At 35.2% G+C, this 18,038-nt stretch overlaps 1 protein-coding gene across 3 annotated transcripts in view; it reads left to right on the top strand.

Annotated features, from left to right (window-relative positions):
- The window catches only part of tafa5a (TAFA chemokine like family member 5a), a 103,188-nt gene that overhangs the window by 66,458 nt on the left and 18,692 nt on the right, over positions 1-18,038 (top strand). For all 3 annotated transcript variants that reach the window (XR_007827547.1, XR_007827548.1, XM_051107329.1), the window contains exon 2: positions 1,150-1,299. Coding sequence is in view for 1 of the 3 variants with exons in the window: in XM_051107329.1 (XP_050963286.1) it covers positions 1,150-1,299 (150 nt within the window). In the remaining 2 variants the exon portion in view is untranslated. The remainder of the gene's footprint in view (positions 1-1,149; positions 1,300-18,038) is intronic.

The raw sequence follows: 18,038 nt of genomic DNA, 5'->3' as shown, positions 1-18,038 counted from the left end.
CGTTGTGCCGATCTCTTTACCTCGACACTTTTATCTTGTGGCCAAAATATGCTATAATGTTCCCAAAAATTACAGTAATATGTTGTGGCCACAACAAAACCAAGTGAAAAAAGCATGTCCCCTAGCAAAGACTAAAAGATTAAATATTGAGATTTAAGAAACAATATTGATTTCTTAAAATGAAGATATACAAAACTAAAAGTTAAAAAAAAAAAAAAAAAAAAAAAGTTGGGTGAACATTTTGCATCATAAGTGTCACAGTATGTTGTGGAATTCTGCTGTTGTAGATTTCTTTTTTCATATGATGACAGCTTTGACTAAAATAAATTTTCAGTGTTTGTTTGTTTAAAGTAATGAGGCTAAACTGTTGTAGATGTTTTTTTGTTTGTTTTTTGTTTTTTGTTTGTTTTTTTCATATCATGACAATTTTAACTAAAATATATTTCCAGTGTTTGTGTGTTTGTTTATTTATTTACTAAGCTAAATATAATTAATTGCTGAAGCTTTATTCAGTTAGTAAAAGGATATAAATGAGCAGTTATTGCTTTGTATAAGTCTCATCATCATGTTTTATTTGATTATTATATATAATAAAATAAAACATGATAAATCTCAACAATTTCTCAGTCAGTCATATGAATGTGCTGCCCACATTATATTACTCTTACTGCATGTGTATTGTGCCTCATTTAATTTAATTTTAAGATAATCATGTATCAAGCTGATACATAAACAAAACATAAGAATCCCACTGTCTCCTGATCTATGAAAAAGCAACCTCAATAAGTAATAATATATATATAGTAGTATATATGAAGAGTTCAGATGCAAAACCAGCTAAAAGCCATCTTGGTCAAAAATGAGATAATGATACTGAGTGAATGCTCCTGACACATATTATACATCCATCAAATATGTTTACTTCAAACTTGCAGAATTCCAGTCTCAGCCCAATCAGAAGTACCAGTACTTACATAGAAACCTATACAAAATAGCCAGAAAGAAATGCTAATTTTAAAGAAATACGTCAGATGGATTTAGGGGCTTTTGCATCTGAAATCTTCATATATAGTATGTATATAAATCACTGATATGACCACTTTTCCCAGTGTTCCACTCTGAACTCTTCTTCCATCTTTGGTCCTGCAGGTCAACTGGCAGCAGGTACCTGTGAGATTGTCACTCTAGACAGAGACAGCAGTCAGCCACGCAGGACAATTGCAAGACAGACGGCCCGCTGTGCATGTAAGAAAGGACAGATTGCTGGGACAACGAGAGCCAGGCCGGCCTGCGTGGACGGTAAGATCAAATTTGAGGAAACTGTCAACAAAAACTGTCAGTTTTATTTTGTCATACCTCCAATTTTTGGTGAAAATGGTTGGCCATAATTGCTATCAGATTTTCTCCTATTTATTACCATAATGTACAATATAAGATCAGATGATTGCAAAATGAATATCTGTTAAAAACATGCTTCTAATAAGTGTCTTGGAAAAGACAGTGTTTGTCAATGCATAAAAGGCACCCCAGTGCAGATGAAACTCCCTCAGACATAAAAGCAAAAAGCATTGGGAAAAACTCCCTCAGACATAAAAGAATTGGATGAAACAGCACTAGACAAAACTTCAGAAAAATGTCATTTATAAAGAGCTGCATTGGCCATCCATCCAGAGTGCTTTCCTGTCTGCAGCCTGATAAGTTGGGATAGGCTACAGAATCTCTGTGAACCTACATAGGATAAATGGCTGGAAAATGGATGGATGGTTGGAAGGAAGGAAGTTTTTTTTTTTTTAATTATGCTTATACAGAGTTTACAAGTAAAAGGTGGCACAAAATACAATATGCTGCTATAATCAACAGAAGTGCCTAAAATATATTTTTTGTTGTTGTTTTTAAATACATTATTTATATAATTAAGTTAAAATTTTAAATGTTTTGCACTGACACAAGACGTGTGTGTGTGTGTGTGTGTGTGTGTTTTGTGTGTGTGTGTGTGTGTGTGTGTGTGTGTGTGTGTGTGTGTGTGTGTGTCTGTAATGGACTAGAAACTATGTCCCTATGTATGACTGTATTATGCCACTTTGTAGTGATATAATATTTAAAATAATAATATAAATAGAAATAATGTCAGAATTCACGAGTAAAACCCATCTTTGACCTGATTGGCTATCTCAGACATTTTGACATTTTTATGAGTGCTGTTACACCACGGAGACACCAACCTAATTGTTTTTTTTGTTTGTTTTTTTTTGTCATTCTAACAACATACTGACTCCATTGGGGTCACAACCCAGGATAAGAACTTTTTTTTCTTGTAAGCTGTTTAAAAGCATCCTTTTTAAATTAAACTTTATATGAATGCCATATTTCTAAGGTTTCATCTAATGCCACTTCATCCAATGCCTTTATATCTGAGGTTGTTTCACCTAATTATACGAGACCTGACACTTGACATCTTTCCTGGGGCCTGAAGGTCTGAGGATGTCCTAATATGTATACTGTACATGTGGCTTGCCAAGACAACATGCAACCACTTTTTGAAATAATAATAAATGTGTATTTTGATAAAACAACAGCAATAAATAAATAAAAAATATTAATTTATTTATTTTGTTAATTTGGGCCAGTTGGTAACCACCTAGAAGACCACCTGTCAGTTTTAATTCTATAGTGCTTTTCAAAATACACATTGTTTCGAAACATTTGTACAGAATATAGTCCCTTACATGTTCGATATTGTTCCAGAAAAGTGCACAAAAGCAGGACACAGTCTACCAGAGGGGATGAGAAAGGAGAGAGAAAAGTAAGAGGTAGAAAGGAGACAAATGAAATTTCAATCAGTTTAATCGGCTGGAGTCCTCAAGGTCTCAGCACAATTGTCATATGTGATGAGGCATGCTGTGTCCTTCAGTCTGTGGAGGTCAGTCCACCCACAGGATAATCCACAGACCGGGTTGGAAATTGATGACCATTTCTTAAGGTTTATTCATACAGAATGTGAGTGGCATGGATTTCCAAAGGAAACCCATTCCTATTCCCATTGGGTGAAAACATTCACATACTGAAATCCCAACAAATTTTCTGTTGAAGTTGTGTCTGTAGAACAGCAACATCTATTGTATAGGGTGAATTCAGTCTCCAAAAATATTTGTGTTGATCACAAAACTAGAACTGTTTCTATCCCTAGTTTTGATATATTACATTTCATCTTAAAATATCAATTAGTCTATCAATTAGTCAGAAAAAGGAATAACAAAATAATTTGGAAATACTGAAGGGAGCAGTATGTTGCAGAACTAAGAATGAAAATCAATGGAACAATTACGTATATCATACAAGTATCTCATATACAATTGTCTCATTATTTGCTGTCCTATTTTAAAAAGTGAACATATTGTTTACAAATTTCCTTAATTCCATGTTTTGTGCTGCATTCTGAGCAGTCCACAGGTAAAAAAAAAAAAAAAAAAAAAAAACTTTTGCAATCGACTCATTGGTTATCCACTTAGAGAACACTGTCACCATTGTTGATTTTTGAGTTGCATTAATATAGACAATGTTATCAGTAATTTCATGCCTTCTAGTTCATCTTCATGTGGAACAATATGTCAGTCTAGAAATATTGACCTGTATTAATATGGAGAGGAAAGGGGGAAAAAAAATTGTCACACTGAGCAGTAAAAATTATCATCCAAGCAAACATCTCTCATTGAGCTCCTGTTGAATATGTGTTGGGTATTTGTGTAGATCGATAGATAAAATTCTGACAAGAAAATTGTGGAGGATTCTGCAATAATACTTGTTGACTGTGGTTTGTAGGAATGAAGTAATTTGATTTGTGAAGTAATTTGACATTATACTTTCCATATAGTTGCTTTTGCTAGACCGAGCACATAATTAACACTGAAAGTACTACATGCAACAAGAAAGCAAATAACAGAATTATTCAGAAACTGCAGACAAAAGGGGGTGAACAGAAATGTATACTGAGATTGCTGTTACAAAAAAATACCTGTATGCATATACAGTATATACGTGTGTGTGTGTGTGTGTGTGTGTTTGTTTGTACTTGTTTTTGCTACATTGTGGGGACCAAATGTCCCCACAAGGATAGTAAAACCTGAAATTTTTGACATGGTGGGGACCGGCCTGCGGTCCCCACAATGTTAAAAAATTATTAAAAATAGTAAATGATGTTTATCTGAAAATGTAACAATGCAAAGAGGTTTTCTGTAAGGGGTAGGTTTAGGGTTAGGGTTGGGTGAGGGGATAAACGTTATCGTTTGGTCAGTATAAAAACTATGGAAAGTCCCCACAATTCACAAAAACAAACGTGTGTGTGTGTGAGAAAGAAAAGGTGACTCCAAAAACTCAAACAAAATTGTATTGCTGTTTTTATTTATTTATTATTTTAGTACTTTAATATATGCATATTTCAAAAAAGCACATTAAAACTGTCTTTCTATTTTGCAGATTTGTATAAATAAATCCACTCTGTGTTGTAAAGAGATTAGCGGAGTGTGCTGGAGCCATGGGGCTGTGTGCAATTTTAGCAAATGAGCGTAATAAAGGAAGGTAGAGCAGATGTATGGCAGCACTGTCCAAAAGATATCCTGTTTAATAAATGCCATTACCTCCACAGTAGGTACATCCAAACCCCTCGTCTTTACGCTATAGCAAACCAGGCCATTCTCATGATAAAGTGTTAGCAGGTGTACGGAAGGTACCAAGCTGTTGATTACATCAATTGTTATTGATGCCCCATTAAGTACCGTTTCATCTGTTTGTTTTTTTTTCTTGTAATTAATCATCAACTGCTGTTTTTCCACTTGTTGTACACCATGGACTTAAAGTGTACTTTGATGACTGAAGCAAAAACAGATCCCAAAAGACCATGGAAAAAATCTACCGAAAATATATAGAATATTTGATTCTTATTTGTTTAATATTTTTTCTTTTGAATACCTGGTATGGATATGAAATAATTACAGATTACAGATACAAATAATTTCAGTTTTTTTTTTTTTTTAATGTAATATATATTAGTATACAATTGTATTGCACATTATATGATTGTACAGGCACTATTTGAAGAGAACTGAACTGAGCTGGTCAGTGACATCACTAAATCAATCATGAACAGACTTTCACTGAAAAACTGACTCTTTACTATTGTCTACAGCAGAAATGAATTTTGTTTACATTATTGACACTATTTTCCTGCTTAACACTGTAAAGCTGCTCTAACACAATTTGTATTATATAAAGCACTATATAAATAAAGATGACTTGACTTGACAATTTATATCATATTCATGTATCCCCTCTCACACGTGTACACACAACCGTGGTAAAAGCCAAAATTTCAGTAGAGGAAAAGTCATCTGGATATAAACAAGCATCATTAATATTTAAGTTTGTCAGACACAGGCTGTTGAATGATGAAGTTGAAAAATGGACTGTTTTCAAAATGGAAGCATGTGTCATAAATCTAATAGAAAAATAGAAGAGAAGAGTATCAAAGTTGGAAGGTGTTTGTTCTGCTACTTTCTGAAAAAAACTACACAATTTTAAACCCCCTGACTTGCTTTCTGCCATGTAACACAGTGGGAGTTAAGACAAAGCTGCTCTTTCACATAGGAAACATTTTATTTTATTTTATTTCTTCATAATCCTTTATAAATTTTGAACATTACCTCTGTCTGTTTTGTTCTTAAGAGACTTGCATTTAGAGTGTACAGCTTTAAAACTGTCTGTTGTTACATTTTTGCTGTCTTAGTATTGACTTACAAAGGTCTTCTTCTTCTCATAGAGTTCTGCATTACTTCGACTGCCCTTTCCTGCTTTCTGACATGTACTTAAGTTATGATGGCCCCAAAGGGCTGTGTTCTACCTCCAATCTACACCTAAACACTTGGCTGATGGTCCTGCTGACGTGCCTATGTTGCTATTTGCTCATGTGAAGAGTGAGATTCTGGACTGGAGATTTCCTGTCTCTGGAAGACCTTTACAGTAAAGAGCCATGTTTTTTTTTTCAGTCTACTGTGGTCCTAGAGAACGGGAGACAGTGGAGCAATGGCAAAAATGGACATCTCAGTGCACTTGGTGCTCTGAAAGCAGCAACAGTGTTTTTCTTCTGGCTGATAGTGTCTGATTGTCCTTTACTTACACACTTCCCTTTGATGTAATCTGCAATTTTCTGTACCTTCAGCTTCTCATGCGTTATTTACTACTGAGCATGGAATTGAAAGTAATACTTGCAGTTGATGCAATCATCCACACTGCATTCAGCCAAAAGAAACTCTTACATCATGTCTTTAAGAATATACTGAAGTATGCATTCCTATTCACGTCTCAGCATTTCACCTGCCATTATAGGGGAATGCATATCCATTTGATGCCTCAAGATCCTTTGTGAAAAAAAGTCCTCTATACTGTAGTACACTTTAAGTACTTGTTACGGAAAAAAATATATACTTGTGCAAACTAAATTTAATATTTTCTGACACTAAATTGTGTTAAATAAAACTGCAATAAAATACATATTTAAAAATGTAATATAGTTTAAATTAGGGCTGGGTATTGGCACAAATGCCATAATTCAATTCAATTTTTATTAACAAGTTTACAATTCCATTCCATTCCATTCCAATACATGGCAAATTTTCTCAAAGAGAGAGAGAGAGAAAGAAAAAAAAAACTCTCAACTAATACTGCAAAATATACATGAGAGTCAGCTGGTACTACGTTATAATATTGGGGGTTAAAATAAACTGATTAGTATACAGATACTAACTTTACAATTGTGAAACTGTTACTGTGACACTATGTTAAGAAAATTAATTAAGGTGTACTCTTTTTAAATACCTAAGCACATTTATTAAATTCATTTATAATTAGCTGTTAGCTAATGAATGTATCAAGGCTAAACAACGACCATGTAGAACAGGGCTGGACTGGGACAAACTTACAGGCCGGGAAATCTCACACTCATCTAAGCCATCCCATACTCCCGCAACAAATTCTGAAACCATGAACAAGCCTTAGGTGACCAGGTGTTGTTGTTTTATCTTAAAATGGCTTAAATACTATAGATTTAATAAAACTATATTTTTAATGCCTAAATGTCAAAATTAGTACAATAATGATTACATCATAACAATATCTTTACAGAAAAATCCTAATACTAAACATGTTATTGCATTTTCATGAGTCATTTTTTTTCTCTTACCAAAATTAACCATGGTTTATTACAGTAAAAGTATAGTAACCTTTTTTTTTCTTTTGTTTTCTGTTTTTTTTTTTTTTTTTTTTTTTTTTTTTTTTGGCGGATTGATTACAATCTGTTTTAATTTAACTACAACCATAGTTTTACTACACATCTCATGGTTAGACTATGGTTAGTGTAGCAAAACCATGGTTCATTTGTGGTTACCATGGTTTAACTATAGTAACCATGGATTTTGGTTTAATTTTCGTAAGGGTTGTGTTGTTATCTGACCTAGCTCCCTCTGAACGGACAAAACAATGTTTTATAACATGCGTTTGCTAAATTACTACTGTAAATTTACAGTAGATAATAATGATGTTCTTTAGCATAGAGTACAGTATTTTGAGTGATGATGATAATAATTTAGTTTAGTTTCATTTATAGTACAACTGCTGTAGTTTTGTCGTTTGTTTACTTAGTTAAGCATTAAACTGCTAGCAACTCTTAGCAGCCTGTTTACAGATGAAACTGACCTGCACTTGAAGTCCTGAACAGGTCAGTTTTTCCTCTGTGATCCACCCGGGCGCTTCCACTCCATTCTCAAGTCACTTGCAATGATTACTCTGATAGAAACAAAGACGCAGAGTGGGCACAAGCCAAATCACGTTGCCAGTCAAGACATTCAGTATGCGCTCGCTAGGTGTTCGCTGTCTGCAGTTGTGTTGTGACTATTCGGATATGAACAACTACAAAGTCATGCTTTATTGGTGACAGTTGGTACAGGATGTTTGCCATATGGGTGGTGGATGAAGTAGCGGTGCTCCTGAGAATGCTACCCTCTAATGCACTGGCAAGGTAGTATAAAACATTTCATATCTCATATGTCACCAGCGCTAGGCAGGCTTAACTGGCAGGGATATGCAAAGGAAAAATGATAAGGTTATGGACAGAGATGCTCTGTACTGTAATGCCCTGACCATTATGCACTGAGAAGTGTGCTTGAATGTGATAAGAAAAAAGTTGCAGAGGCCTGCTACTAAATAATAAAATAATAAACAAATCAATAAATAACTAATTGTTCTTTGCTGTGAAAAGTGTGGTGACTAAAACATCATAATTGTTTTTCAGTACATAATAACACTATGTCGTGAGAGTTGCAGAAATTAAGCATTTCTTTAAATGTTTAGTTGCTATAGTTAGACCACTGGAGTCAAAGCATACACTCTTAAAAATAAAGATGATTTAAAAGGTTCTTCACAGCAATACCATAGAAGAACTATCTTTTTCTTAATCCGAAGAACCTTCTTTCGCTACAAAGACCTTTTTGTGAAACAGATGAAAGGTTCTTTTATGGCATTGTGAAGCACCTTTATTTTTAAGAGTGTAGTGGAAATGCAGACTTTCTCTGAATTTCTAAATACATATTGTTTGGCAGAAATATCTGGAAATACACAATTTTTGCATAAAGTATGGTAATCAAATACATTGTCTGAATTAACTTGACAATTCTTTGAAAGCATGTTCTGCCGTGGAGCATTGCTCGGTAATACCAACAACAAAGTGACAAGCATATGAAAGGAGCAAAAGAAACAAATCTATGCCCCAAAAGGAGACACAAATGAATACAAATGACATCTCTCGCTGCAAGCAGGAGGCATAAATCAGGTTTGGATTAATATTGAAGGCAGACTCCCATTTTTTACATTAAGTTAGATGCTGAAAGTGGGACCATTATAATAACAAACTCAGTGCTTAGTGCGCTAACTTAATAGTGTGCTCTGTCAGTGTCAGGTACGAGGTGAACTTGAGGAAGAGGACAGGGCTGAGGAAGAGACGATGAACGCCCTTGTAATCCACCTCTAAAGTCCACCCATATATGGAGCACTTAGCCTGAATACATCCACTCAAGAAGTTTCTCTCTAAATAAATGAACCACGGCATAGCTAAGGTTTATTTGACTGCGTATCATTCCAGAACAAGGTACCATAGATGTAGGCTATAGCCAAAGCTTTGTAGGTTTTTGACTGAGGTAATCTTTGTGATTGAGAAAGTGACCGCTTTTTCTGCCTCAGTGATTGAGACTCACACACTGTCACAGCACAATGTCATGGCTCGGTAAACCGCACACTGACCGAACATCAAGTAATTAGCCCTATTTTAATACCTCTCTGCCTCTACCCAGCCAAAATATTCTCTCACCTAAAAATAAACGCAGAGATGTCCCTTAGTCAGAGTTCAAGAACCCTAGTGCCATGGTGTGACGTGTTGCCGAAAGCTCCAGCTGTCAGGAGCCAGTGTACATCCCCAGTCGTCTGTAACAATTACTACTATCATTAATATTAATGAGCGTGATTTCATGGTCGCAGGATAATAACAATGTGCACTGTGGTCACAGCCATGAAAGTCACTTTTAACACTCTTTTTTTTTTTTAAGGAGGTCCATTTTACTTGTCATTTTCTCTAGCTATTTAATACACCATGGGGAAAAAAGATTATGTACACACTGGTTAAAGAATTTGCAAACCGTTTAATGCTGAAATTAAGACAAATTTGCATGTAAAAATTACAATTATTATATACAAAAATGTGGCCCCAGCTGGTGTGTTGAAAGCCCAAAATGAATCAAAAGGTGTGTTCTAAGAAAATAAATGCAAAATGCAAGTATTAAAATGCAACTAACCATGATAATGCATAAACTCAATAGCAACTTTTTAATAAAACTGACTTCTTAATAAAATTGCAAACTATCCTGCTGAGAGACCTAAAACGGTTTAACATTACACTGAATGAAAAAGGCAATTGGCAGCATGAATTTGATATAGGCATAAAAGCAAGACCTGAAGGATCTCACCTGCATGGACACATAGTAGACACAGTCTATGTGGCCCACTGGAGGTTGTTTTCTAATCCTTTGTAATGTATGGGAAGCCCAAAACTCCACTATTGTAGCGACTGTTGCGCGCGTTTGGTTTGCAGTACTTTGAGTGGAAGAGCTTGTGTCAGGTCTGCAGAAAGTGCGGTTCTGTTGCCGAGGCAACCCCGAGCTAGGTCTGGTGATTGGACTTTAGGGAGCACAGCCAGTTGTCACTGCAGCTTTAGTGAAGACATTTCCTAGTGATTTCCACACTAATGATCTTTTCACTTCAAGTAACAATAATAAGGTCAGGAATAAACTGAATAAACTACTTATTTGTGCACAGCAGCATACACTAATGCAATGCAATATTTGTGTCAGCTTCAGTGTTAGAAGATAACTAACTCAACCCACCATTGCTGAGACATTTTAACTGAGTCTCATGAGAGAATGTAATGATTTCACAAGGTGCCAATTTTGATATGAATTCAAATGATGAAAACATGTAGCCTACTGTTTGTTTGTTTGTTTAGCAAACTGATTTGCTGAAATAAAACAAATGTGTTTTTAATTCATTTTCTCTTATGTTTATTTATTGCCTTAACTCACTTGGTACAGCTGTTAACATAATACGATGAGAAAATAAGACTTAATGGATAAATAAGAATTAAATAACAGTTTGTCAAGCTACACTACTACATATTGGGGAAAGAAAAATAGCTGTTACTTTTAAAGCCAATGCTATCTCACAGCAATTCGTATGTATTTTACGAGGTGGCTAATTCATACAAATTCATACGACCTCACTCGTATGATTTTGTACGATTTCCGACCCCAGTGATGGGTAGGTTTAGGGGCGGGGTTAGGTGAGGGGCATTCGTATGAATTCATACGAATTGGGAACTTGTAAAATACGTATGATTGGGCAAAAACGTATGAATTCGTACGAGTGAGGTCATATAATTCGTACGAATTAGCCACCTCATAAAATATGTACGAATTAATGTGAGATCAGGCTCTTAAAGCTATACTATGGAGAATGTTGAATTAGTAGTATCACTACTTTCAGTTAAACAGGCTAGGGAAATGAAAGAAAGAGAGAAAAGTTGTCTTTTGTAATAAGCATAGTGTCAAATATACACTTCTTTTACATGAATCATTTCATTTGATATAAGTTAAGAAATTAGTTGAATATTTAAAAAGTAATGTTTGTAATATTCTTCCTTGTAACTTAGTGTATCAAAGTGCTTTTTCACTGCTGTGTCACTGCAGTGCAGAGCTGTGTTTCAGTGGATTATGGTGCCCCCATTGGTGCTTGTCTGTATTGAAAATTTAATCCACAATACCACAGGGGGAAATTTGCGTGTGAATGCTGCAGCAGATGATTACTAACTACTTTAAATTATGAGTACCTTGTAGTTTGCCAGGCTGCCCCACTATTTGTCAGCAAGATGCACATTCAGTTATTTTAGTTTGTCTTTCCAGAGAAGAGCACTATGACCTTGACTTGTCAGACTGAAAGCTAGTGAGATTTGAAAAGCGGCATCAGTCCTGAATCACTGAATTTACTTTAGTGCATATGTGTGAGGGGGTTGGAGATGGACAACATAGAAAATCAAAAAGATAAACATGCAGGTAGTTGACCTAGGGAGCTGCCGTTGTGCAAGTGGCTGAGTTGCCTTTAAATTTGTCCAGGGACGTTGTAGCAAGAGGTATAATACACCTGCCAGTCCCAGTAAAGGTTGGGCCTCTGACAGGAACATTCTGTTCTCCATTTAAACACAAAGTGCCATCAGAGTGGAACAGAGTTGGAAAATGCTTCCATTCTCCTCTGAGTATTTCAGAAGACCTCTCCAGAGAGAGAGAGATAACTCTAGCATATGGAGAGAGCATTACAAAAGCTCAGAGAGAGAGAGCAAAAGAATGCAAGAGAGAAAGGACACAGAAAAAGAAAAACACATCTAACTTCCATCTCTCAGAGAGGGGTCTCAATGGAAGGCAAATTGATTGCCTCATCTGGTTGGAAAAAGTAGATCTCTGAAAAACTTTTCCCTAAGACTCCATTGACAAATGAACTATTGATTAGTTGTTTACAATTTAGAGAGCACTGCCAAGATGGTACATGGCAGACCTAATGATGGTTCTCCCAATAACAGATAACCACGCCCAAACTCACTCCCTTGTTTAAGCTTAAGTTTTGATAGTGCTAGAGAGCCAGAAGCAGTTGTGCCAGAGAATATTTTCAGAAATAGAGAATGTTTTCAATTAAGTCAATCAATCAATCAATCAATCAATAAATTTGTCCTAATTTCCGTAAGGGCCAAGACAGGCAGGCAGAGAATAGACAAAACATGGTAACAAGGCTAGAATCAAGACACGGGTAAGACAGGCAAAGAACAAGACTAGGCTAGACTAAAAAAAACTTTGTGAAGGAACTGGTACACAAACATTCCTCTGTTTACCACTATCTTTCCATGCCCAGTAATAGCACAATAATAATTGTGTCAGGCAATATTATATAAAAGGACAATAGGGACTGCCTGATGACACAGGACACAAAAGTTTAATATATTTTCAAGCCTTGCCTATTTGAACAAGACATTTTAAACAATAAAAAGCAAGGAATCGCAAAAGAGAACTTAATTTAGTTCTCAATTTGGCCTAACAGACTACTTTTTGTACACACACACCCCAAGCACATGCACAGAAAGCTGCTTTAAAAACAGAGTGCGAGTACTGAATTAAGTTCTCTGTCATGTCTTGAGGGACAGTCACATGCATATATTTATATTCATATGCATGCGAATGTGGGAGACAAGAAATGCAAGCTCTTGTGCATTACACCGTTTTTTAAAAGTTCAAGTTTGGAACTCTGCTCTGCGAATCTGTATCCTAAAGAAAGAAATAATGATATGCCAGCAGTTATTTGCCCTGCACAGCACTGGATATTGCTCACTTTTTTCATTTTATTTATTGATTTATTTTTATTATTACATGCGATAAAAACTGTATTATGCAATGATACATATGCATATTTTAAGATAGTTTTTACCACTGTGGAACACCAAATCTTTTCAAACTGCTCAAGTTTTTAAACTACATCATCTGTCATATAATGTTCAAACTCTAAATCTGTCTTTAAACTGCCTACTTACTCAAGCTACATCAGGCCTAAATAACCGTATTATTACTATTTTAGTTATTTATTAAATCTGTATTGCAAGAAGCAATCTTAAAAGAAACAACTAAGCAGTTATCTTTCAGTTATCTATCAGAACATTATAGCATAACTACAGTAACCTTTACGACTCAAACTGATTCCCTTAAATGTTGAGTTAAAATTCCCAGCCGTTTCATTATCGCTTGACATTAGATAGCTTGCTTAACACTAAGTGCCCAGATTCATCGGCACTACAGATAATTATGAAATGTCATTATGTGTGTGGGGCATATCCAATTATGGTGATTAACTTTTGATTGTGGGCTATGATCCTGACAAGTCAAGTGATGTATTAATCGACTGGTTCTATAGTGTTTAAGATTGCTGCAAGCTAGCATTATCATGCATGTAGTCAAAAAAAATAAATAAAAAAAAAAAAAAAAAAAAAACAAGTTGCATCTATGTTTGCATATGTTAAAAAGTATACAATTTTGCTTCTAAGTGAATTTATTTTGTTTTTGTGGGAGGCCAAGTACACCAACGAAAAACCAGCTAATCAAGAGAAGTAAACAACCTTAGGCTGTTTGGGTTGATCTTTTCAGCAGGGAAACATTCTCAAAACCCAACAGTGAAATAAAAGGAAGCCAGGGGAATAGGGTCAGAGTTAAGGGGCAGATTCTGATCTGGAAGCTCAGCACATTTTCAAGTAGAGGGATTGTGGCCTGGTGCAGTAATACAGGCATATCAGAGAACCGAGATCCGACAGAGAGGCTTAGCAAAGCATTACTCTAAATACATAAATAATGCTCTCTCTTCCCCTGCAGCCGCAGGCCACGCTCATTTATTGTCTCAATAAAGCCTGTCTGTGAGTCTGAGCCCAGGTCATCAGTTACAGAACATCTTAACTGGGTCAAGACCACAGGGGCCTACGAGACCAGTTCGGTCCATTCTCTATCTTCAGAACTTGAAGTGCAGGTGGGACACAAGCAGAGCATGACACCTAATGGAGACCTTTAGAAGACTGTGTGTGTGCCACAGCACATTGAGGCTTTTAAGTATATTGACATTAAATTGGCATTATACCAGAAAGATTCCAAGACATCTAAAGGATTACTCTTACAAACTATTGCAAGAAATTATACGTTTAATTAGATAGTCTATAAATTTTGCATTATTCATAATGAAAAACACTCATTAAAGATAGGCCTGTGTGTATGTGTTTGTGTTGTTTGTTGCTGATATTTTGAGTTAGCAGAATATTCAGATCCAGAATATTACATTTCAGCATGTAATTCATTCATGTATTATACGATTTGCATTTTTTTTTTCTCTAATAAATATTAATACTGCATGCACTTAAAATTCTTTAGCACTCCGTTTTATTAATGATAACTACAGTTTGGTTAGTTTTAGGTAATTTCTTTCAGAATACTTTGCAGTTGGTATTTAGTTGGGAGTTTACTAAAACACATTATGGTGCGAGTAATTGTTAATAAACATAGGGAGATAATATGTGATTACTGATCTAAATATCTGTGCAAATGTAATTTTAAATCATACAACTAATCTCTCAGGGCCTTCATGCCAAATATATCAGGAAGTAATAAATCACAGGAAATGTGTACTTTAGGCTAGAATTTAAGCCAGCAGTGCTCTGCAATACAGAAGATGTGTCAACGTGTGCTGTTTACACCTCAGTAATGTGTGAATTGAGCTGTGAAATGTGCATGGACATGGGGTCACGGGGTAGATTTAGAAATTCTCTGCCCATGGGACAAGAAAAGAGGACATAGGATAGATTTAGAATGTAGACTAAAAAAAGACTCTTACTCCATTAAACTGTTTTTTTTTTTTTTGTTTGTTTTTTTTCTTGTTGTATTATTTGAGAAATTGTATACTGTATATTTTCCAGTAATATCATTTATTTTGATGATTTAGTGTAAAGATTAATTGGTATACTATATATGGGACAAACATTTACAATTTCTGTAAAAAACACTTTATGATAGATGGATATAGTGTGCAAAGGTAAGATTCTACAAACTCTATTTTCTCAAAAAAAGTGTCTGTTTGTTGACTTTAATAACACAAAGATTATCCACTTATATGAATTACACATTACACACTATTCTTTAATAATAACAAACAACAAACAATAAAACAATTTCAGTGCTACTAAGCCTATAACAGGGACCTTATAGCTGCATTAACATTACTGCAGAGCGCTGCTATTGAATTACTACATGTAAATTGATCCAGGATATAGCTGTAAAATAGCCAGCATCTTAGGGCAGATAATCATTAGACTGCACTAGAGAGAGAAAAAAAAAATCTTTTAATATAATTTAAAATCACTACTTTATTAATCGCTTTCATAATAATCTAAACAAGAGACATTAAACACTGTAGGAGATTTGAACACTTGTTTTTAAAAATATTTTATTTAGATTTTTTTTTCTTTTGTTTAAAATATGTATTTCACAACATGCATGTAGTGAGTTTTTGCAGAAAAAAATGATGCAAAATGCAAAATGCAAAAAAAAAAATTGCAACCTTCAATAAATAACATTGTAAATAAATATACAAAAAAATATAAACAGCAAGTACTTATAATTTACACAGTTTTCTCACAAACATATCTTGTTTTAAGGACACTGAATAAGAAATAACTTTTTATGTGAGGATTTACAGTGGAGTCTGGAGTCACTTTCCTCATAGATATTTTGCTTCATACTGTCATACTTTTAAATGATTTCTTTCCGCGTCGCCCATGTAGGGGTTGACATTTCCACCGTTGGCTCGCAGCTACTCCTGCTGCAGGGGGGGAAATGTCAGCATGCATCTGTGAGTCCATGATATCACTCAGGGTGAGGTTTGCAGATGCCGGGCTGCAAGCACCGGTCCGTACGGCCCCACAGCGCAACCAAACAGACAGACAGTCTCGGCAAATAGCGCTGTGCCAAATGCGCCTGCCAATTAGGGTTCAGCCTGGCATTTACCAAACAGCAGTGAGGATAAATACACTGTCCCCTCCGTACAGAATGAGGGCCTGTAAACAATAACTCATTTTATCCCACAAAAAATTAGTGTGAATATGAATAGAAAGGTTGATTAAACAACAGATGCTGTATCTCCATTTGAGGTTTCAGGTCTGTTTTTTTTTTTTACTTTATAGAGAAAATTATTTAGCATTGGATAAAAAGGATGAAATAGTAATTATTTGCATTCTTTAAAGTATATCCGGTATGAATCTGAGGCTCTGTAACCCAACCTAAATTGTACAGTCCAATTTTAAGACCAAATCCAAAACAAAATTACTCATCTTCTTTTATTTACTGGTGTTTGCTGTGTTACTGTATTAAAAAAAAAAAACACTACAAATATTTGTTTAGAAAGCTCTTTTTAAAGATTCACATTTAAGTTTTTGATATATCACTGGAACACAAATGATCTATTTTCTCTCATCTCAGAACAGTATACATCTACTATGGTAACAAGGTGACTTAAAAAGAGTTATAAGAACAAATAAAACAATTAGTTGTTACCTTTATCCATTTACATTCACCAGGATCATAATATTCACATTTAAACATTATGATCCTAGTCTTAACAGATTATCCAAAAATTATCAGAACACATATGATCAGAATACAAATGAACTGTTATGCATAGATATGTTTTATCCAGTGTTTTGTGCTCCCTCACTCCCCGAATCTTATGTTCCATCAATACTAACTCTGCTAGAAGTGAGGACTGTCAGTCCACAAAAGCAATATATGCTGTATATTTAGTACTTATTAGAAAATTTAAACACAATTTTATATTTAATGCAATAAAAATGATTTGAAAACCACAAAAATATGATGACTTCACACTGAATGTCAACTCCGTCATTGGCCCGTCACCACCGTCAGACAGAAAACCTCATGGTGGTGATGTCTGATGTTGCTGACAAATTTGGCTTTTTTTTTTTTTACAAAACAAGTTCATGTAGTAGCCATTTTATTTTCTCTGCTGATGCTAAATGTCAAAAGAACCTTCAGGAGAATAAACGATCTAAACATTTCAAATAATTTTCTCAGAAATTGGAAGATCGTGCTGATATATCATGGTTGTGACACGGGAAATATTACCATTAGGATTTAAATATTATAAAACTATAAAACCTACCAGAGACATTGATGTACTCTGCAGAGGTGGAATGTGGCAAGGAGGTCCGTTAGAATGCAGCTACCCCTGGTAATAGATAACGTATACTTTCACCCAAGCTTATTTTTTTCATTGACACACATTCAAAATAAGCCTCATGATGTCAGTGTAGAAAAATGCTCTTTGCAGCCAAAAGTTGTACATGCAATCAAACTATGCTGTGCTAACCAGTATAAACTTAACCTTATGGTTTGGACAGGGTAAAACAGATTAAGAGAAAAAGAGAGAGAAAAAAAAGCAATGACCCACAAGGAGAGGATAGAGTGGACTGACAATGGCATGCCGTGTTGGAAATGCCTGTGCAAAAATGAAGACGCACTAAATTTGCTTAAAAGGGTCTTTGAGCTGTCATTACTGTGCAGCAGTGCTGCTGTGAATTTTAATGTGTGAGAGCAGAGAGGATGGGCAGCCGGCCAGGGACATGGAGAACATGCGCATGCCTGTCACCAGAGCAAGACTGAGGGACCCGAGACTGGACCAGACCACTGGAGCATGGAGGCACTTTGTCTTTGAATAAAACTATAAATCTGATTCAGGCTCAAATAAAGTGTTAAAAATAACTTTATCAACCAGAAATTAGGTTGTGAATTAAGTGCTCAAAATTG

This window comes from Labeo rohita, chromosome 4 (assembly GCF_022985175.1).
Source record: "Labeo rohita strain BAU-BD-2019 chromosome 4, IGBB_LRoh.1.0, whole genome shotgun sequence".
Lineage (NCBI taxonomy): Eukaryota > Metazoa > Chordata > Actinopteri > Cypriniformes > Cyprinidae > Labeo > Labeo rohita.
The sequence above is the reverse complement of the archived record's forward strand: the minus strand, read 5'-3'. Positions and strand labels throughout refer to the sequence as shown.